The 22793-nt window shown below is 41.9% G+C and overlaps 2 protein-coding genes and 1 long non-coding RNA gene across 8 annotated transcripts in view; 2 read left to right on the top strand and 1 right to left on the bottom strand.

Moving 5' to 3' along the window:
• SNX9 (sorting nexin 9) overlaps nt 1-3006 on the top strand; it is a 65545-nt gene extending 62539 nt beyond the window's left edge. For all 3 annotated transcript variants that reach the window (XM_075498918.1, XM_075498916.1, XM_075498915.1), the window contains exon 18: nt 905-3006. In XM_075498918.1, the coding sequence (XP_075355033.1) occupies nt 905-952 (48 nt within the window). In that variant the 3' untranslated portion in view covers nt 953-3006. The remainder of the gene's footprint in view (nt 1-904) is intronic.
• LOC142408423 (uncharacterized) lies at nt 269-20325 on the bottom strand. 2 transcript variants are annotated; one of them, XR_012775281.1, is made up of 5 exons: nt 19882-20325; nt 19575-19661; nt 19281-19431; nt 9086-9189; nt 269-467 (listed from the first exon to the last, which is right to left on the bottom strand). It is a non-coding gene; the product is annotated as an uncharacterized LOC142408423 (long non-coding RNA). The 2 variants fall into 2 exon arrangements; XR_012775280.1 differs by having other exon boundaries at nt 270-467; nt 19759-20324.
• Nucleotides 20301-22793, top strand: part of SYNJ2 (synaptojanin 2) — a 69187-nt gene continuing 66694 nt past the window's right edge. For 2 of the 3 annotated variants that reach the window (XM_075498909.1, XM_075498908.1), the window contains exon 1: nt 20301-20993. In XM_075498909.1, coding sequence (XP_075355024.1) covers nt 20873-20993 — 121 coding nt within the window. In that variant the 5' untranslated portion in view covers nt 20301-20872. The remainder of the gene's footprint in view (nt 20994-22793) is intronic. The other variant, XM_075498910.1, reaches the window with a different exon arrangement.

Below are 22793 nucleotides of genomic sequence, written 5' to 3'. Positions count from 1 at the left end.
AATATGTTAACTCTGAGCACTTGACCTACAACCTTAGTTCTCATTTAAGATTGTTCTTATGCATGTGTTCCTTGTGGCTTTTTAAATGAAACCCGAGAACAAATTTTTGAATGTGATACGCTGGTAAAACATGTGAGTTTGAGCATGCTGGAGCCAGACTTCTATCACTTAAAGAAGTAATATAAGCAACTGGTTGCCTTTCACAGCAGTAAAAGGTGTCAGTGGGACTTCAGAGGTATTTTCAATGGAGGAGAACTTCAGGTCCCCGATCAGGTCACCTTGCTCAGTTTCTCCAACACATTTGATGGGGTTAGGCAAAGGTTTCTCCTTACCTTCTTTCAGTCTTTTGTCCAGTCTATCCCAGTTCTTCTAGTTGCAGCCTCACCAGTCTCCTTGTACCAATCCTCTCTCCCCCAGTACAGGGACCAGATCCATGTTCACATGTGGGGTGCTGGCTGCCGTGAGAGCTGCAGGGAGAGCACAGGAGCTCTGTTCTGACATGTGGCCTTCTTTCAGCAAGGAAATGGATTTCATGAAAAGTCTGGCTTTGTTCCTGTAGCCCTCCTGCATAGTGCAGTGGCAGATAACCTAATGGGCAGGATGATAGCCCTGCCTACAATACTTTCTCCAACACAACCTGAGCAGTGAAAGCACAAAATGAACGAGGCAGAAAGTGTATATACAGGAAGAAAAGTCTTTATAATGGAATGCTTTGAGAGTCCTACATACACAAAATCTGCAGTAAAAACTGCAAGTTTTCAGAAAATGAGGGAACAACTTGTTTAATTTCTTAGCCTGCAAATCTTATTTCTGCAGAGTGTAAAATGACTACATATTAAATATGTATATTAAATGACATATTAAAATGACTACATATTAAATATTTTCTGTTTCTTTGTTTCAGATTGCACAGAAGCTGAGGCAGGCACTCAGCCGCTTTCCTGTGATGTAGAGAATAAGGAGTAGTCAACAATGAAGAACAACTCCGAAGTGCTTTTCTGATTTGGGGGCAATGCCAATAAAAACTTGTTAGCCTTTACCAGCCAAAAAACCCCACCAAAAAAAACCGAACAACAACAAAAATCAGTTGTAGAAAAAGAAGAATTATTTAAAATTTTACTTTATCAGCCTAAATCATAAGATAAGGTTCTCTTATCTTGAATGCTCTCCCATTTTGTAACATTATTTAAATAAAAACAGCTAGATAATGCTGTCAGTTTAGGGGTTTAAATTATCAAACTGATATGTTGCCATGGACTTTGTGCAGACTTGTTTCTATCCAAAAACTCTTAATCAACATTATATGGAACCAACATAATCAACATCTTATGTTCTTCCAAAAACTCTTAATCAACATCAGAGTTACAAATTTATATCTTTTTTTTAAGTGGGAAAGCAGACAAGCTTGAGAAAATGACTTTAATACTCATTATATTCAGTTCAGCGCTCTAGTGATTCAGTAGCCAGGAGGAATTATATTCGTATATGTTTCTGGTACATGTTCATGATAATCTCCTGAATGAACACTTTGTTCTAAGTTTTGCTTCCCATACGCAGCCATGGCGTACTGCTCCCATTATGACTTCCGGTAAATATAATTCATTCTTCCCTTTCTTTTTTTCCTTCTAACTAAATCTTGTACTTGTGGCACACCACCTCAGACCTTATGTCAGGCTCTTTCTTTCTCGCTATGCACTGTATAAAGACAAAGTACAAACAAGGAAAGAGCCATTCAGGAAGGTGTGAAAAACAGTTTTCCATACCAGCACTTTGACACTCCCCCAGTGTTATGCCATAAGGCACTGGTGTTCCTCAGTGCTGTACAGGGCCAGCTTCCCTTTTACCCCTCAGAGTTTTAGGTGTTTCAGCAGAGGGGACACTGCTACATCTAACCCAAACTAGTAGAAGTCCCCAAATTCCAACTAAGCTCAGGTCTTCATGTAGTAGTATGGTATGCTGTTGGCTTGGGTTTACTTTTTGTTACCTTCCAATGCAAACTAAAAGGTGACAAAAGTACTGAATAACATCATTAGTAATCACACAAACTCTGTGCTTTGATCATCGTCTCTTATGAAAGAGGACACTGGGCCACTTGATACTACTGAAATATCATTTGAGGCCTGGGCTTTTCAAAACAAAAAGCCACCACCAACCCTGTTCACAATGGGCACCAACTACAGTAATTCATTTAATGCCATAAGCAAGCAGGAAAGCCAAAAATGCAGTTTTTGTTAAAATGTGCCTAGAACATAAATATTTTAGCAAAAAAATACAGATTTTTTAAAAGGCATTTTACCAATAAGCCATTCTAAGTGACGGGTACAGTCTGCTGGTTGAATAGTTGCCTTATTCTGTTTTGCATTGGTGTTACTTTTGTGTGCTAGAATGAAAATCTGGGTCTGCCTGAATAACCTGAAACCAAACCAAACAAGACTAAGCCTAAGTCTAGATGCTTTTCAGTGTCACGGGTTTTGTTCACATTTTATAAACCTTGTCTTTTTCTCCTCCCAATTTTAGTTGTTCGCTTCCAAAATTCCATAGCGCAGTGTTGTTTGATACAGCCATTTAAATATGTACAAATTGTAAAGAATGTGTATAAATGTTTTACACCAAATGTAAGATCTGCTTGCATGTAGAAGCAGCTTATATAATAAATTGTTACAATGTGTACAGTAAATTCTGAAATCACTTTTTCAAGCCAGCATTTTTTAGCATTTGTATATTCACTTTTTCGTAATGAAATCTCTTTGTAACAGACTCTTAATTTGGGAGGGGGAAGGGGGGGGTCTTTTTACCAATCTTTAAATAGCTCCGTATGCACTAAAGTTGAAAGTTCTTTATCTTGAATAGATTGTTTTGGAATCTTAAGTGTAAGCTGTGCATTCCCAGTGCAGGGAAGCTATGACAGTAGCAACTGTATCAGAGATGCAACATTTTGGCAAAAAAGAAAAACTGTTTAAAGACTTCTAGTAAAATGAAGTTAAACTGATAATAAATATTTATGTATATCCACAAGGCTATTTTTTTTGTTTGAAATCATCACATTGCTTTTTAACAGGGTGATACAGTATGAGGCAAATCCTCCTTATAGCTTTTCATCAGCTTACAGACACTGGCCAGCTGAGGACTGAGAAAGCATCCACGTGTCTTCCATAAAGCAGGCATCACAACTGAACGGTATAATAGGGCTAGTGACTGCAAACCAGCAAAGGCTATGCATATGTTGTAAGCGTTCATTATTCAGGTCAGTCCAGCTTGTGGTTGATGGAACTCTCCTGACTGCAAATAAGTAGTAGAGCACAGTGCTACTGTGTATTCCTGGCTTTGTGTCAGCATGGTGTCGACCCAGAATAGAAATTAGATTGTCCTTGGTATTTGTTTTTTAAATTAGACATGAATAGTGGCATAGTTAGGTTGGGTGAGTTGGGAGCAACAGAAAATTTTCACACTGAAGATGCAGTCATAAAACAAGAGTAACAAGTTAGAGTAAGACTTGAGCAGTGCCCTCCTGAATGTCGTTTGTCATAGCTGAATAATTAATCTCTGGAGTATCAAAAAGCCTTAATACTGTTTCCTGGCTTATGCTTTCCTTCGAGGGTAAGGTATAGCCAAACACTGGCATTATCCCAGTCACTTTGTAGAAGACATCAAATGCCCTAGCTGTTGGGTTTAACTTTTTATTTTAATTGCCTATTCCGTTACTGCTAAAATACTAAATTCATTCTTTAATAATAAAAATGTAGCTATACAAAGGGGAATGCTACCTGTATTTCCCATCTGCAGTTATTAGACTGCAGCAGCAGACTTTGTTGCAATGTATGGTATGTTTTTGGAAGAGTACTGTATACTGCAATTAGAAAGAGTATTCTTTAATGCTATGATGAGACCTAACTTTGCATGAGTACTGGAATTTTTACATTACTGAGCAATTTGTTTTCTATGACAAAGTACTTGAGGAAGTATTACCATAAAGTACACTTTATTCTGTAAATTCTGATTAAATAATATATATCAATTTTACTGCTACCAAAATTAGTCTTGTTTAGTGCAGCAGAATAATTCCGACTAACAGCCTTGTAAAAAAAGATGCATCTCTCGTGCTGTGGGTTAGTTTGACATACACCAGATGCTCTGCCAGTCTGGATTGGCCAGAAGTACTTAGAGCCTTATGGTGTGCAGCCGTCCGCAGGAAGCAAAGCACTCATCCTGCTACTGCTGCTTCTGCCTGTGTTAGTGCTTCACGCTGAGACGTCGGAGCATGCACCAGGGGAAGGTGAGGTATGTGGGGGTTTTAAGTCGGTTGTTTTTTCCATCCTATGTTTCTATAACTCTTCTGATAAAATTAACACTAATAACTGCTATAATAAACAAGTATGGAAGAGGAGAAGTAACCAGTTGGGCAGAAAAAAACTTTTTTTCCTATCTAAAGAATCCCTAACACAAGCAACCTCATAGAATTCGAAACATACAGACTGGCTGGAGACTGATCCATCCATCCTGTAGTGTGGCAATATCAGTTATACCCATACTATTTTAAAGGACATCTGAGTCACAAATATGTATTTTCTTGGAACCTTAGAGATTCCACAACATGCCAGCGTAGCCCTTTCCAGTAAATCAGCATGTTATTGCTTAAAAAGCTTTCCCTTACACACATCATCACTTCTGTAAATTCTGTGTATATAAAATGCTACCTCTAGCTTGAGTTTTTGTTAACTAGAAGAGTTAACAAACATATCTAATAATTTTTACATATTAGAAGTCTTACCATATACCTTCAGCAAGCTTTTTAACATAAACCATGCTGGATTAATAATTCTTTTCTCATGTTAAAGTGTATCACCTTTCTTCCCTGGGTGCATAAAACTAATCTGTTCTCTTGCTCATGCCAGTCCTGTTAATGCATGCCAGAATGAGGATTGTAGTTCTCACCCTTCCAATAGTCACACTGCCAGCTCATCAGTTTATGGTATTAAAGCCCATGCTGCCCTGCTGTGTTTGCTGCCTGGCTGCATAACTTCCGTATAGTGGTCAAATACTATACATAGAGCTTTACGCATCTATCACAAATGAAATTTAATTCCCAACCACATTTTCAATTTATAATACTCAGTTCTGTCTATATGTGCCACCCAGGGGGTTGGTCATGCAGGGGGGTGGTTTTGGCTTGTAATAAACTTACATTCCAATTATTGAATAGACTTCTAGTGTAAGTTTTCAACTCATGCCTACCTAGTAGTCATCATATTTAGAATACATTCTCTTGAATTTGTTCTGAGATTTGAATGTGAGAAATTTGTCAAAATGATTTCTAAACCCTTCTCTTTGCATCTCTATATCCCCTGTTTTTAATCAGGCTAATCTTCCAGTCAAAGGAGGATATTTGACTATTTGACTGTTTACACAGATTATTCTCAACAAACTTGGATTAGCTGGCTTTTGTCTTTTTTTCGTCATGGCTGTTTGCGTGTCAGTTGTGACTTTGTGACCTTTGACACAGGTCAGCATCTTTGGGATGCTGAATTTAAACTGACAAAATGTCCTTGTTTTATAAAGGCAAAAAATGTGTTTGCCTATTTTTAATCTTCTGGGCCTTTTAATGTTTCCTAATTGGTCATGCTTTCTTAAACTATCATAATTTTTTTTGTCTTCCTTCAGATTCTTGCTAGTATGCCTATCGCCTTCCTGCTGAACTTTCTGAACTCTAGGTTCTTGTCATCTACAGAGTCAACAACTATTGGCTTCATGATAGCCTTGATCAGTTTCTTTGAACCAGTCCTGTCAATCTGAACCCAGCTATCTCATGTTTACTAAACACTGTTCTTCCCTTATTCTGGCCTGTGGCTGTATTCTCCTGTTAAAATACATTTTTGTAAGTCACACATTTTTCTGTCAGGGCTGAAGCAAAAAGGTGTATGATACTTACTATTTTCTGTTAACAGCAGACTTTTGCTTCCCTTAGTTTTCCTCTTATACCTAGCATATTTAAAGACTATTCACTTTTTAAAATTATTTGCTAATAAACTTATTTTGTCTTAGCACACATTTATCAATTCAAGGTCACTTTTAATTCACATTGCCTTCTGTTGCAATTAAATCTCAGTAGATGCAAATCTAAAATTGTTACTCTTCACTGGTATCTTTTATCTTCTGGCATGTCTTTCCCCAAACAAACAATTAAATTGAGGAGTTGTTATTCCAAGAGATGGTTTTCCTAAAAATATATAATAGTGTAGAATTTTAAAGATGCAGTTAAGTTGCTAGCTCCAAGAGGTTTGTTAGGGATAATCCCAGCAGAATAAGGACCCAATGGAAGGAGTATAAAAATAACAGAAGGTATAAAAAGATTGTGGAGACTTTAAAAAAAAAAGCCAAACTATTAAGTGGTTTGGTTTCTTTTGAATTGTATGTTCATTATTTGACCGTAGTTATTAGCCTGTCCCCAAAGACGGTCCCCCAGAGCGAGGAACAGGGAACAAGTGATATATCTGTATGCACATATATAGAAATACGCAGCATTTGTGCTAGTTAAGGATGCTGAGCCAGTCCCCATGGGCTGACAAGTCGGCAAAGAAAGGTGTCAAACTGAGAAAACTGATCTGCCAGGTGGGTTGGTAACCAGGCAGGTTACCAACAGACTTGATAAAGGGGAAGGGAGGAGCTAAAGAAACAGAAGGGAGTGTTTGTCATCGGACAGCTTAGACGAGGCTTGGCTGGGGCAGTGGAAGAGCATTGCCTGAAGAGCTTGGAAAGGCAGAGAAAGTCTGTGACTCTGGAAAGAAAAAAAAAAAGTAAAGGTCTCCTTTAGGGTTTTGAATTCCTTTTCAGCATTTCCTGAAAAGATTTGCCCAAAGGTTAGAAGCAATGAGAGAAGAGGCAGTGGTTAAGTTTAATTTTGTTTAGCCTGCCAGAAATAATTACACTTTGGAACCTTTACACACTTTCAACCATAATATGTCTTTTAGGAGAACACCTCTGTGCTGGACTACCTAGAAAGGATGAACTTAAGCTGTTAGGATCAGTGGAAGTTGGCCCTGATGCTGGTATTGTGGAGTTGGTGGGCTGTGCAGTCCCGTTTACAAGAAGGGCTGACCGACAGAAAGGCTGTGTCTGTAAATGTGGCACTGAGCTTAGGGGAGGAAGATCACTGCATGTTATCTAAACCAAAGCAGGTCAAGTGCTCTAGGACTGAAACACAGCTGCCTGCGGGTGTCTGGGCAAAGGAGTGTGCTGCAGTCTGATGTTTCAGAGTGTCTCACTGTGTTTCTTCAGACTTCTTTGTGCCCACAAACAATGTCTGGCCTGAACTAGGAAAGACTGGAGCAATATGAAAGCAAGCACCAGGTGAAATTTCCACAAACAGAATTTCTGTATGTGTGGTTTCAGTAAATTAACCTGCTCTGAATGTACATGATTTTTCCTACAGGCTTCCTTACGGGAAATGTTAATGCCGGGATGGACGGACGGACAAGTATTTTTACCTTTTGCTGTGAAAGACCTGTACCAGGATGTGTTAGTATTATCTGTATCTCACTGATAGGGAAACTGAGAATGGAACCCAGCTGCTAATTCTGAGGAAGGAATTTGATGCTGAAATTCACCTTAATTCAAAACTGCAATCCCCAACCCCTACCCAGCTTCCTTCTCATCCCTTGGGCCTCCCCCCACCCAGCCCCTTCAGCTGATGCCTAACTCCAGAGCTCCTGACAGTTTGCAATGGTAAAGTTCCTGGTACATGCAAGACGTACCTATTAAATTGCTTGTCATAGCATCCACCTGCAATTATATGATGCCTCAGTGACTAATGAATTTGGTCACCCACAGGAGACTTGAAAATAGTGGGACAGCAGACTGGAGTTTACAGAATAGGGACTGTGAAGAGCATGCTCTCATCCTTTCTGTACCAAAGGAGAGGATAAAGGGACTGAAAACAGCACCTTGATAAATTGAAAAGTAAGCTTTTTATTTGTGACCATTTATAGTAGAATATCTGAAGAAAGTCAGTCTGTTAAAAAAAAAGTTACAGTTGTAGATTAAACTGGATGCTAAACATAATGGTACTCTAATGCAGAAGCTAAATATTTATCAGGCTTCTTTCAGATTTGAAATAACATCAAGATAACTAGATTAGGTTAGTTAAGGTACTAGCTGTTGTACTTCATAGCTCTTTGTATACAAGTGGTAGCAGCTTCTAAGACTGTGAATTATCTTAGGACAATAATAATGTTAAAATAATTAGCAAATAATATTGCTGTACCAAACACAAAACACCAGCTCTTTGTAATATTTGTAAATCTAGATAGACAGAAGTTCATGTCTTAATCCTATTAAATGAAAAGATTAAATGCTTCATTACGCATACTTCTCTGCTTTACGTTTTGGGGGAAGAGTATCTCCCCGCTCCCATGTGATCCTTGTGCATTGCCTCCTCATCTAGACCTTTCTGGACCCATCAAAATTTATTACACTCCTAACATAAATTGTACTGTATTCACTTTGTTGGCATCTCTGCGACCCTGTGTCTCCTGCTAAGGCAGGAGGACGTCATTGCTAGTATGTTCTTGCCATTCTGTAAGACTATCTGGAGGGCTTTGGCTAGGATGTCATCCCCTTATGATGCTACCAGCACTCGCAACTGCACTAGGAATCTGAAATATCTACTGGCATTTCTTAAAGCCCCTTAAAATGTTTATGTGAGAATCCTAATTTCTAATGACATGCTGGAAACACAGACCTTCAGAAGCCCAAAACAAGAGCGCGCCACTGTTTATCCAATCTTAATCTATTTATATTTATTTTATTATTTTTAATCAAATTCTTTCCAAGTCAGACACAGAATCTTGTCAACTTTGGTGCATCCAATAATATAATGATTCACCAAATTAAATTGTTGCCAAAGGGGAAGGTGCCTCAAAAATGAGGGCCATACAGGGGTGAGGGATGGTTTTCTAATTGTTGACTAGTTTCTGACTAGTTGACTAGTATTTTTAAGCTCAGTAAAGATTTTGTTTAAAAACTCAACAGCTGGAAGAGAAGTGAAAAGTTAAACATAGCATCTGTTGCAATATAATAGCAGAATACAAACCAGGCTGCTTGCTGTTAGGATGGAGCTGCTGAGCTTGACACTGCCCCAGAAGGTTCCCACCTGATTGCACTCACCAGGACTGCACCACTCAGGACTTGTTATGCCTGCAAAGAAAGTTGAGAAGTAAGGAAACTCTTCATTTGTCTTCCCCATTTAAGTAGTGACACTTTTCTAGCTGGTTTCAAATCACACCTACCAAACTTACAGCAAGGACTTTTTATTTTTTTCCAAGACAAAATTTTGGGAAGGAGATACGTATAAAACACTTCTTCCCTAGTATAAGCACGTTTATGCTTACTGGGCAATAAACACTACAGTGCTAAGAACTAGTGCCAGTCTATCTGCTGCTTATAAACACTGTCTTAATGCTTGGCAGAAAGGAATCAATAACAAAAAAAACCCCAAACAAACAAAACCACAATGCAATTGTTTATTAAAGTCTTCCAAAATTTAAACCAAATTCACAATCAGTTAGAGGAGGTTGCTATCCAAAGACTGCTATACTGTAAAATAAGTCTGCAGGATGGCTGCAGGAGTTAGGATCTATTCAAATGTGGTGTAAAATCAGCATGAAGAAAGGGCAACTTGCAGGGACTGCAGTGGTTTCAGAGGGGACTGAGGGTCTGCTCCTAGAACAAGAGAAGAGTTCAGAAAAGCTGTGGTTCTAGGTCTGTCTGGCACAGCTCCCCTCTGAGCGAGATGCTAGGTTTATATTGTAATTATCTAGTGTTAGTATCTAATAAAAATGAGTAGTGGCCTTAAGTCATTTTTTAATAGTAAAATAAAACAGCCCTTCCTTAAGGGGATTGTGTGTCACAGGGGAAAAAACAGAACCCAACCAACCAACAAGTAAACATTGTACTGGGTAGTTGCAAGAGAGCTTGAGCAGACACCTGCAGCTGTGCAGACAGCACTGCAGAAGCTGTGTGTGGTCTCCGGGCTGCTTCTCACTGCTGTGGAGCCAGACAGCAGTAATCAGCTCAGGTCCACTGCTGAACCCTGGCTGGCTCCAGGTGTATGTATGGCACACAGGTCTGGTGATAAACCCTTCTACAGCATGAAGAAAGCCAAGACAGATGTGCACCATTACTGTCCTCTTCCCCCTCAATCCCTGGATGCAGTGACGCCTCGGCTGGCCCTACATGGAGCCAGCTAAGATCTTGCAAAGCATATTGGTTCTGCTCTGTGCCTTGCAAGAGGCTTTGCTAGACAGCTGATGGCCCTGAAGGCAGAGAGCGTGTGAGTGTAGCTGGCTTCTGGCACAGTGAGTAAACAGCCCTAGAAATCTGCCCCAGCATATCTTACAGTTTCTCTTAGCGGTGGGACTCCAGCCACCACCAAGTTAAACTCAATAACCAGCATTAGGCAACAGTTCAAGTGCAGATGATCATAAAAAATATATTAATCTAATAACTGTAGTCAACATAGATCCGTCTCTTAAGGCAGGAGGTTGCTTAACAGTAGTCATTTTATAATGGTTTCTCTGCACTATGTTGTATCCTGGCCCATCCAGGACTTCTGTTCCTGTATCAGGGAAGACTTCAGAGCAGCAGCTTCTAGGATTGAACTGATTTTAGTTACTCTGTCTTCTAAGAGGCATTTTAAAGCTCACAGAGCATCTCTGCTTTTATTCAGGCATGCTATGAACTCTGTGCATCAGTGTTTCCATGTGGAAAAGATCTGCACCAGTTCTGGCCCTTCCGTGTAGTTTGCAGTAAATCTCCAGGACCAGACAAAGTCTATTTCAAACTTCTGGAAGGAGTAAAGAGAGAATTCAGCTGAACTCCTACCAAAATACACAGAGAATATTATTCAAGATAGCTACCCTGTAAGAAGAGCACAGGAAAGCTGTTATTGCACCCATCTTTTTAAAAGACACAGGAAGCGATTGCAGGGATAACCATGCAGTAATGCATCAGGATCACTAATAATAAAAACTAATAATTAGTGGACCAATTGGGCAAAAAGCATCAGAGAACAAAGCAGGGAGAGGGGAGGGGTAGGGACAAAGAAGAGGGAGGGTAATGGCAGCATAAGGAACAGAAAATGAAGTTGGTGATGAGGGCAGCAAGGAAGGCAAACCAAAGAGCTAATGCAGTACAGGTAATGAAAACAGCACCGAACAAGACATTGTACGAGGTGAACAATAGTGGACTGGGTGCCTGACAGAAGTAGGACTGTAACTTTTGGCTTGTGGTCAAACAGAAGGAAAGACACAAACATTGGTGTCATGCTCCAGCTGCCCCTGCCCCCTCCAAAGTTTGTTTTAAATGGCACTGTAATTCTCACACCCCAGGACCTGGCTTCCCCCCAAATCCACAGCTTTGCTGAGCTTTTCCAGCCACACCCACACACAGCCTTTCCACCCCACCCCCCTGCTTTACCAAACTGCTGAAATTACTTTGGCCTGCCCACGCTCTGTGCTCACCCCTTCCCACACACACCAGCCTGCCCAGGTCGCTGGTACTACTGGGGTACCTGTAACAGTGGCTGGTACCAAAAGCAAGGAAATGTCCTAGGAATAGAGTACAAACTGCAAGGAAAGATGGTTTATCACCCCCTTTCCACTCTGATAATTTTTGAGGCCCCCCAGACACATTTGGAGCAAAAAAAGGATAGTAGCCTGCAAATGAGTTTAGCTCTAATTCCTGCAACTTTCAATCAGCAGGGCCAGTGAGCCCTAGACTAGCCTACTCACCTATATGGACTAACTGTTGCTACGCGTGCTGTGACCAATCCCCAGACTAGCAGGGATTGCATGACAGCTACAAACACAGTGAAATCTAAACCACCTGCACCCTGGGGTGGGAATGCATCATTCTTAATCAACCTCAAACTCCCATAATGGTTTATATGTTAATAGTGGACATGGCACGAGTTAAAAGTACAGGCAATTCTTTTTGTAAAAGCAATGCAAAATCTTATTTTAGTGAAGCAGAGCAGAACACCTAAATAAACAAGTTAAATTGTCAAAAAAAAAATACTGACTAGCAAGCAGAATGAAAGCCTACCTATGTTTACTTGTACATACACACAGTCCGTGGATTTACTTGGTGCATTAAGAATAATGTAACATACCAAAATGGTTGTTCAAATAACTTCAAACCATGGTATTTCCTCAGTCCTTCTCTCTTCTGGTCTGTTCCCCTCATTCACACACTCTGCGCTATTTCGTCAGCTACCCCTTTACAGCAGTACTGACAGATATAACACCTCGTTCTACAGTCCTCCTTTCCTTTCAAGAAAAACATATGTTATTCACTCCACATTCACCATATAGGTTCACAAAAATTATGGGGCTGTGAAATAGCTTGACTTCTTATCCAGGTTGCTCTATTTTACCGTTTTAGTTTTTCTTTACCCTTCTCCAGTTCGTGGCTCGTGTTGTACTGAGGAACTCCATTGACTATTCTGGTTTGAACTAGTTCATATTCACTGTCTTTTCAAACTATTCGGTCTAAGTCATCTTGTCATAAAGCTGCTGAGAAGGACAGGAACACCTGAGATTTATCACCCAATGCCATTTTTACAAGATTTTTCAAAATTTACAAAAAACCCCAAACCCTCAGTCTTCCAGGTAAACTAATATGTTTTCCTTCCTTCATGTGAATGTGTTACTACACTGCCTCTTGCTCCCCTTGCTCTTTGGTCTGAAACCCCTCCTAAATCTGAAAATTAATGGGCAGGGCTTTCTAAAGCATGAGGAGACATAATACCACAAAGCATCTTTTTATAAAATGAAATGGAACACGCCTAACTTCAATTTAAAAGCACCGCATATGTTGTACTAGAAACAACTAAAATAGAAAAAATGTTGACATGTGATAATCGAAGAGCAAATCTATGCGTGCAAAGCAGTTTAGGTTGCTTTGAGAGGGTGACTGAATACATGGCTTTTTTCTATGTGGGTTAGTATCTGGCATACAACCAGTAGGCCGTTATCAAAGGGACTAGCTAGAAAATCTGTATCTTAAGAAAGATGCAGCACATAAATCCTGAACCTTACACCTAGGGAATGTTTCCTATGGAACTTAAATAAGAGAACTGGGGTTCTAGATTATATTTAAGATTTGGGAGAAATTAGCCTACTCATCGCAGAGATATAAGGCTCCTTTTCTCAGTAGTTGTAGGGTGGAGGTACTGGCTGCTAGATAGCTGTTGTGTTCCACCAGACTACTGGGACAGATCACTGCTGCCACATGCTGTGTTTAAAGCAGTTTTGAAGACCTATGAGATCTATCTGAAGAAAAGTATGAAAAAGTAAAATGCTGATAATACATTCTTTTACACAAGATGAAATAAGAGTCAAAGAATAACAATAGACTTTTGCCCCTTGTGTTCTCCAAAGTTAGTTACTTTTTTCCTTTGGAAAGCAGTGATTTCATGTGCTTTTGTTACAAGTTCATTTTTCTGAAGGTAAGCACTTAGCTTCTAAAAAACTGTTGATGTCATGATTTGATTGTATTAAAGTGGTGCTCTCCAAATAGAACACTCTCTTTCTTTACCCCTTTTTTTGTCCAAATACTTGAGTAAATAGGAAACTTTTACATGGACAGGTTGTGTCCAATGTTCACTTCTGTTAAAAAAAATCTTTAGTTTTACTTTAGCTTTCTGTTATTTATGCAAGAAAAAACAGAACTGGAATGTGAGACTACTTTAAAATACCAGTCTCCATTGCTTTTATATATGCATTTCTGTGAACACAGAACATGTGCTCATCTAACTAACAAAATCCTATTAGAAAATGCTACAACTGGAAACAGCTAGCACTGAAAATAAACCCAGTTAACGTGCTCTATTATCCTTATGAGTGTTCAGACAATTCCCACTAATGCTTACATGGTGAAACTCCATAGAAGATATTCTCCCTTGAATGCCTGATCACACTGAGGGCAGACTCTAGTTCAATAAGCTTTAAATAAATTAACGTTAATTAGTCACATATTGAGTATGGAAACTCTGTTCTCCTTGCCCTCTCTTCCCACCCCTCATTTTTAAATGCCTCACTATAAGTCTCATCTGCTCTGTATGCTCCTTTTTTCTGATATGTAGTCTGTATTACCCAATAAGACAAAATAACTAAAGATTCTTGTGTTAACATAATTCATTTACAAGATAAGTATAGTAAGAGGGATCAGAAGCTAACATTCTCCTTAAGAAATAAAGTGTACTGCACTGTGAAAATTATCCAGATATATATGAAGCCCTGCTGTTACTTGACTGACTGCATTTTCTCCTAAACTTTTCCATTTTTTGTGTGACTTGGTTAGTCTAAAAAATACAACGTTGTTTTTTATTCATTTTAACTATTTAGCTTTCAGGTTCATCTTCTGTATCATAATCAGCTTTCTGTTGTATTCTTGCATTTCCCACCCTTGTATTCATCTATTTCTGTCTGGCTAGCTATAACATCTCAACAGACAATGAAACTCACAGATTCTGAACAACCAGGAAAACTCTATTCTTCCTTCTTACAAATATGGAGCATCAACAGAATAGTTCAAGAATGAAGTTAGGAATGACTTCGCTGCACCAGGCAGTCTCTTCCAGTACCCTGTCTGTGAAAATGGTAGCCACTATATACTAGAGAAATGCCACAACAGGCAATCTGGGATCGCCTCTTTCTGGAGTTTTCTTTATAGCTGACTCATGGATAAGAGGAAGGCCTCTTTCACCTCACGAAAACCATATCCCTTGATATGAAACTCTGCTTTCACTGTTGATGTTCAACACAAGTGTGCACAATTTGTCAGAAGATAAGAAAAGGCACATGCTCACTGAGAAAAACTGCCAATTTACATGCTCCATCTCTGCCTGTGTAGATACTAAGCAGTTCACTTCAAATTTGAACTTTCTATTTTATTAAGCATTTTGGTTTTCCTATCAGGAGTTCCAGAAAATTAGGCAAGAAGCAGTGGAAAACTCTGTGGCTTCCTAATCCTTTGAACATGAGAGAGGAATACCTACAACTGGTCATAAGCATGTCAGTCTGGAAGAAAGAATAAAAATTTTATCTGGTTGTCTGGTCACTATTACTGCCTAAATAAATGCTGTCTGACTAATGCTGCTCATCTGCACATAGTTTTGGGATGAAGAAAGTTAAGCTTTAAAACAGCTGCTGTTACTGAAAATAGTCTCTTAATAAGAAAAGGCTAGTATCTGGGATTGCAGTCAATCTGCCTCTCTAGATAAATCTCTTTAATTTAGCATGCACACAGTTAAAATGTAAGTGGAAGAGGAGGTGAGAAATTCCACTGACCTCCCAACAACACTTCAAACACAATTTTTCATTAGCAGCATTTATAAAACAGTTAGCACTCCACCAGAGCATTTCTCAGCCACTTCTGGTAGTGTTCAGGGCTTGAATTCACAGCCCAATCTTCTGCCAATCTGGATCTACAGCCTGCAGCCAGATAGGCCCTGACTCAGTCTGAACCTAAAGCCAGCTGGCTTCCAGTCCAGCTACCTTTAGTAGTTGAACCTGCACTGCTTATTCACTTGAGAAGTCTCACCCAAGCAAGGAGCTGTGAGATTTAGGCTACTGCTACACTTTGAAGTTAAGCATATGTTTTAGCATCCTGCTGAACTGGAAGCTCAGGTCAGCTTTGTTAACCCACCCCTCTCCCTTCCAAATAATTGGTTAAAGGGTAATACTGATACTAATATTTCTGTATTAAAAGTTTCTTTTTCCTGCTGTAAGGATCACAGACCCCAGGGGCAAGGAGTAAGGGGAGCTTGTCAGGAAAGGTTGTAAACAGGAGTGGAAAGTTGAAAATAGTGTCATTGGCTTAAGTACAGGAGATGTCTCTGCATCACTCCTCTTACACTCATAGTGAGGTCAAATGTTCTTTGTCAAGCTCTAAACACACAAATAAAGCATACTAATTTATCACTTGTGCTTCTCACGCTCTTCAGTTATTTTTAAGGAAATGCTGTTGACTTTGTTGAGAAACATTGACCTAGCTCAAAGCTCACTGTCTCTGTAACAAAGTACCAGATGTCTTTTGCACACAAAGTTCTTTACACAGTCAAGAGAAGCATAACCAACTAGAATAGAAAGCTCTTCTCTCAATTTCACTGAGAGTGTAAGAGGTGACATTAAAAACCCACAGCTACTTTCAGAGCAACATTCTGAGCAAATTAGCCTACAAGTGTTGCAAATACTTCTCTGTGGCAAATTCAGCTTTAAATAAAAGTTACTCTAATATTAACTAGAAAATGTGAAAACAATAAAAGGTTTTGCGTATTAGCAGCAGTTACTAGTTGTTTTGAATGTCATGTGCAGGAAAAGCTGTGCTGAGGTATTTCCCCTATTTCTTCTTTAGTTACTGAAGTAAAACGTTTCTCATAAAAGGCAAAACCCAAACTCTTTTAAATGACCTTGTGGGCACACACATTTCCTGAGGAATTTGTGACCACTGAGGCTGTGTGCAAGTGGCCAGAAATCTCCAGGAAATGCCATCACAAGTAATCTTTTATATTTAGTCTCAGAGCTTTAAAAAAATTACAATTTTTTCCAGTAGCATAATATTGGGGACACACAGATAGTTTTTGTTTGTTTCTACTGTGTATCACCAAAGCTTTTTGTACGAGTCCCAGATTGCCAAGATCATTCAATAGCACATAAAGACAGACAAGTAATACTACAGGAGCATTCACCCATTCTATGCCCCAAAATCTAGGATATGGGGTTCACACAGCTGTTCCAGACAGCTAAGCCCAATACATCCTGCTCTCCCCAGTTCTGCTAAACTCTGTTTTGTAACAGCCGTGTTGTTCCTCTTCTGATGCATCTCCAAACATACAATGCCACCTGCTAAGATCAGCATGCAGGACTCTCTTTCATTAAGGTGGTTATTCAGACCCTGTAAACATCCATTACTATAGAGACCTGGGAGCACGAGTCATTATAATGCATAGTATGCGTCAGAGGTAAACAAGGGGCTGGGGAGAAGAAGGGATTGGAAATGTGAACCAAACTGAATAATGACTTGGAAGAAGATAAAAGTGTTCAGAAATTACACTGAGGTAATTTCTGCAGCTAACAGATGAATTTCTAATGATAGCAAAAGAACTGTGCTTAAAAATCTGCATAAACAATTTATGCCACAGGTGAGTTAACAGGAACTAAACTTTATTTAGTAGCTGAAGGCTGTATCCTCCTACCACAGAGGCTGGCCCTCTAACATATCAGTGCTGCAATTTTGTTTGAACTGTATTTCACATAGTTCTGCAGTCAGCAAACATGAGATCTTAAGGATTCCTTCCCTTCTGATAGGGAGAGAGAAGGATCTCCTTCCCCCTCCTCTAAAGACAGGAGCTGGAAAAGGAGTTGGAAGCAGAAAAGGAAAGCAAGGGAACACTACTGCTGACAAGAGATATTCCACTCCCCAAAATACTCCCACTATTCTCTGCATGCAGAATGGTAGAGATAGCCTGGTAGGTGGGAACATTCAGAAAGCAATGCAAAACATCTGTGACTGCTCAGAGGGAGAAAGAGTGATAAAGAACCAAAGATGGGAGTGTGAAGAGGGGCAAAGAAACTAATATGATGAAACTATGAAGGCAGATTATTAAAGGAAAGGAAAAATCCACTGAGAAAGGGGGATGAAATGAAAAAATGCTGAGGGGTTAATGAAGGTGTATGGCCTGTGTGAAAACAGATGCTATGGAAGACGGAATGAGTTCACCTGAGGGACTCCTCAAATGACTATGGGAATTAATCAGTTTCCATGATACACACATTCAAATGCTCCAGAGCAAGACAGCTCAACTCCAAATGTCACCTAAAAGATGATCTGTCAATCTCAACATTTTCCCTTAAAAATGGAGTTCCGTGCATTGAATCATAGTCAGTTTGGTTAGATGAAAAGATCTTGAGGCAAGGGAAACCTTTGCATACCCTCCTAATACATCAAGCAAGGTTCCTATCTGAGCCCTCACTTTGGACATCATTCTGTGTGAAGGAGGTTTGTAAATTTTATGGCTTTACTCACCACTCCTCTTCACCGTTTTCTGATGGTTGCCTTCTCAGTCTTATGTTTCTAAGGTAACTGACCTGTGACACAAAGTCTAATTAACTGACCTACTGCTTTTTCAGTAATCATGACATCACACCTTTAAAAATGCATCTTTCCATGCTGTGGATGTTTTGCAACCAGAACCCTCTGAAAAGATCTGTTCGTAACAGATTAAAAAAGACTCACTCACAAAGCCACCTGTGGAAGCAGTGCTTTGTCATACACACTGCTAAAGGTTTTCATTTTTCCACCTTCATTTGAGTTTTCCTCTCACATCTTCCTCTCCTCATATTGATTTGAGGTGCTGAAAAAAATACTATCCCAGGTACACCAGTCCTTTCTCTAGCATTTTGCCCAACAAATCTGACAGTAAGTTTTTTATTAACAATCCTAAATTGTGTGTTCTTGGAATTTGCAGTGAAAAGCACTAATGACAAAAATTACTAATGAGTTACAAGCACGGACAATAGAGAGTGACATACCAGTGTCCTCCAAGTGACAGTTTACTCTCATGATGGAGGTTAAAGAGGACTATGAAGAATCATTCCTCAAAGGCAAAGACACACAATAAAAGAGTGGGTTTTTGTTGTTGTTGTTATTTTTAAATACATAAGTACATGATCCAGGGCAACTTTTTAAAATCATATGTGATACAACTGTCTTACGCAGCTCTAATTTTTTAAATGATACTGTCAGTATTTCATCTCAAGTTAGCACTTTTCTCTAGGGAAAGAGGTCACAGTGAAAGATGACAAAGATGGAAATGGATTCTTGTTCTGCGATTCTCATAGGATAGCTGTAAGAAAGGCATCCCTTTTCTGTTTAAAATCGAGAATGGTTAATTCACAGTCTTCCTTACATCCTCTAAAACCCCCAAACTTTGAGCTGTGTGCTCTCTCACTTTTTTCATCCTGGTCACTTAATTTCTACAGTTTCTGGGTCATTTCTTTTACATTACCCAGCACTCTTTATCTCACCCTACATACTGTATCAAAGATGAGGATCAGGGGAAAAAAAAAAGCCCTATGCAAACACCAATCCCACTTTCCCTACCAGATCCTTTCAAAATGCTGTTTTAAGAAGGCACCATAAACATACCTAAAATTAAACGCCTTTTCAAATTACTACTAGTTATAAAATAAATAAAACAGAGGTGTGTGACAGGAGAACGGTACCTGTTTTTCAGTTTATTTCCATCAAGTTAAACGGGGGCAGGGACTGTTATATTCCACCTGGTAGAGCACAGCCATGACTGATGTCCTCAACGTTAATGTGAGACAGTAATAACAGATGGTAGTTTGGGTATTTTGAATTTTGCAGTTTTCTCTAAAAAATGTGAAGTAGAATTCTGCCATATTAACAAATGAGAATTGTGCTTGATTTACCTGTTTATAAATAGGACTACACTTTCTGCTAGAAATTACAGCAAATTTTCTCTCATCCGAACATATTTGTGTACCTGTGCCTACCTCCTCAATCCATTCCTTATGGCCGAACTCTGGAAAAAACTAGCACTTCGTCCTGTACAGTCTCAACAGGGAATTGTGATGGAAATCCTGCAATATCAGAGAGAAAAAAAAAAAGAAAGCGCACTTCTATGAGAAGGAACACTGCTTTTTAATTACTAGTCAACCTAAAACGTGCATCTTTTACCCGAAACGCTTTATACGCGACAGGCGGGACCGCGCTTTCCAGGCACAGCCGAAACACTCCGTGAACTCGGAGGGCAGCACCCTGCGCAAGGAGCTGCGCTACCCGACTCTCAGCGGGAATCACCTCACCGCCGGCCCACCGCGGCCGCCCCGACAGGCAGGCCCGGGCGGCGCGGGGAGCCCGGGCGGCCGCTCCCCACAGGAAGCGGGAAGGAGGACGGCCTCTCCCAAGGCAAAGCCGGGCAGCAGCCTCTGCCTGCCACGCGGGCGGAGAAAGCAATTTCGGCGCCTCAAGGCATTTCACTTTTCCCGGCTCTCCTCGCCTCACGCAGCGCAGCTACGACGGCGGTGCGAAGGGCCGCTGGGCGCTGCTGGCGAGCCGTCGGCGGGCCCACCGCGCTGCCGGGGGCTCGACGGCGAGCTTCACCTCAGCCGCCGCGGCCTGGACGCGCGGCCAAGGGGGTGGGGAGCGGCGCCGGCGGGCTGGGCTGGGCCGGGCCGGGCCGGGGCCCATAGCGCCCCTTCGGGCGCGGCAACGCGGCGTGGCCGTTGCGGGCGGTCGCAGCCGCTGCTCCTCCCCTCCTCCGCGGGCAGGGTGGGTGTCGGCGCCTTGTACCTGTCCCGGAGGAGGAGGAGCTGCAGCCGGGGAGCCAGAGGGACAAAGTTAACTGGAAAGTTCACAAGGGACCGTGGGTGGGAAGAGGAAGGAAGGAGAGGAGAGGGGAAGGTCGCTCCCGCGCCGCTGTGGCCGCAGCCGCGGACTTCCCGAGGAGGAGGCAGCAGCCGTGCCGCGGGGCCGCAGAGGACGGGGAGAAGCGGCAGCCGCAAACTCTCCGCTCCCTTCACCGCTGGGCGCCCCCTCACAGGCACTTGGAGGCCTGCTGAGGTGACCGGATCCCGGGAAGGGGACACGGCCGTCCTCCTTGCCCGCCTCCCTGGGCGTTCTCGCCTCCGGGGAGAAGCGGGCTGCCAGGACCAGGGACCTCGCGCTCCGACGAGCTCCTGCGGGAGAGCGGGGCTGCTGGCGGCCCCCCGGAGGGTCTACCGGCGCCGGGGGTCGCATCCTTCCTTCGCCGGCACCCCCTGCTCTTTCGTCCCTGCGACCGGCGGCTCTCATGGCTCTGAGCAAAGGGCTGCGGCTGCTCTGGAAGCAGGAGCCGGGGCCGAGCGCCCTGCTGGAGGCGCGCACCCGCCAGGACTGCCTGTTGCTGGAGGCCGGCACCGTGGCGGCGCTCAGTAAGTGCCCCGGGCCGGGCCGGGCGGCTTCCCGCGCCGTGCGTGTGGGGGAGGCTGTGGCGTGGGGAGGTTGCGTGTCTGTGGGTACGTGCCTGGTGCCTCTGTGGTGCCTGCGGGACTCGTGTGGTGCCAGCGGAGGGGTGCCGTGGTGCGGTGGCACCTCCGATGCCCAGGACGTTTGGGGCACTTTACCTTGTGCCGTGAAGAGAGGAAGGGAAGAGCGCAGACCTGGGCCCAGTGGGGCACTGACCTTAGAGAACTCGCTCACCTCACTTTAAACCCCGGCCTCCAGCATGGCCTTCCAGGCCTGCCCGCTTGCTGCCGGTTTGGGGTGACCCCTGGTGCCCTGCCATGCATGGAGGGCTGGCCAGCATCTCCTCCCCGTGTGACTCCAGGCCCAATCCGTGACCGACCGTCTCTTTCTGCTCTGGATGCCTTTAGCCTCCTTACCAGCAGCCGGGGTGAAAGAAGCAGGAGAGGCCACCTGCCTGCCTAGTGGCTGTGGGGTCTCGCACAGGGCACCTTTCCTGTGCAAGCCTTGTACTCTACAGCCTTGTATGAGCCTTACCGACTGCAGAGGAGGGTCCACTTAAAGAGATGGGGCCCAGTGCCTCTTGAAGAAATTACTGTTCAGCTACATCGGATGCCAAACACCAGTGTAGACATCCATTTCACAGCAGAGTTTGTTTTGGATGACTGACTTGAGATTCATGTCCCATAAGAAAACCTGGCTGCTTGCTGTGGTGCCATACCTGCCCTTGTGGTTTGCACTGTATATGGTTACTTGAGTGTCTGGCTCTTATTGGAGGAGCTCGAGTCTCACCTGGGGCAGTGGAAGTTGTAAACCTGCTCAGGGTTGTCTCATCTTGTGTTTTGATACTTGCTACCCATGAGGTAATGCAGTGCTAATGTTGAGGCAGACACAGTAAAATGAGGTGACTGAGAATGTAAGGTGCAAGAAGTAATGCAGGGGAACATGTTGTGCTTGTGCTGCGTTCTTAAATTGTTTAGCGTGTAATACTTACCTGTTCCTGCAATCATGCCACTGTTGGCAGTGTTGTAGGAGTCCATGTTCAAGCAGCTCAAAGGAAAAGGGGAAGACTTAAACTGTGAACTCTGTAGTAAGAACTGTATGTATGTTGTGGTTTATACAATGTCAGTCACGATGTCGGATCAGGATACGGGCCCACTGAGCTGAATCTTCCATGATATACAATGGCAAGACATCCAGACTAAAATGCTTAATTTTCAGGTATTGGGGATTTTATGAATGAAGAAAGTCAAAAAGGTCTTGAGGTGGCAGCTGATTTTCATGAGAATAGTTCTGATAGTGGAAAAATTTTCACCTGTCGTGATAAAGATATGTTATTGCCACACTGTGGTTTTAGGTTTTTTTTAATTTGATTGGAATTTTATATTGTGTGATACTTTGGGGGTTCAGTTTCTTGTTAAATTCATTGGTAATAGTGGACATTAATGTGTTCTGTTTTTCTAGGGTTTTTTTGTGTCAATTTTCAATGAACTGACAAAGTAAAAAGTCTGGTACTACTGAGCAGCATTTTACTCACTTTCCCTGATTCAAAAACCTGTTGACATTAAAGCTCTCCACTGATATCAGTGGGTTTTGGTCTGTATTTTGTTTTTCTGATACAAATCTAAAGCAGCTCCACTGCCTAAAGCCAATGTGCATGAATAAAATTGAGAGACCAGTATTCATCTAGCCGACCGCAAGCCATTTGTATGAAGCCAGTAGTTGGAAAGATTATTTGCAATCACACTAATTAAGGGAATCATCAGCTT

The sequence above is a fragment of the Mycteria americana genome, chromosome 3 (genome assembly GCF_035582795.1).
Source record: "Mycteria americana isolate JAX WOST 10 ecotype Jacksonville Zoo and Gardens chromosome 3, USCA_MyAme_1.0, whole genome shotgun sequence".
Classification (NCBI taxonomy): Eukaryota; Metazoa; Chordata; class Aves; order Ciconiiformes; family Ciconiidae; genus Mycteria; species Mycteria americana.
The sequence above is the reverse complement of the archived record's forward strand: the minus strand, read 5'-3'. Positions and strand labels throughout refer to the sequence as shown.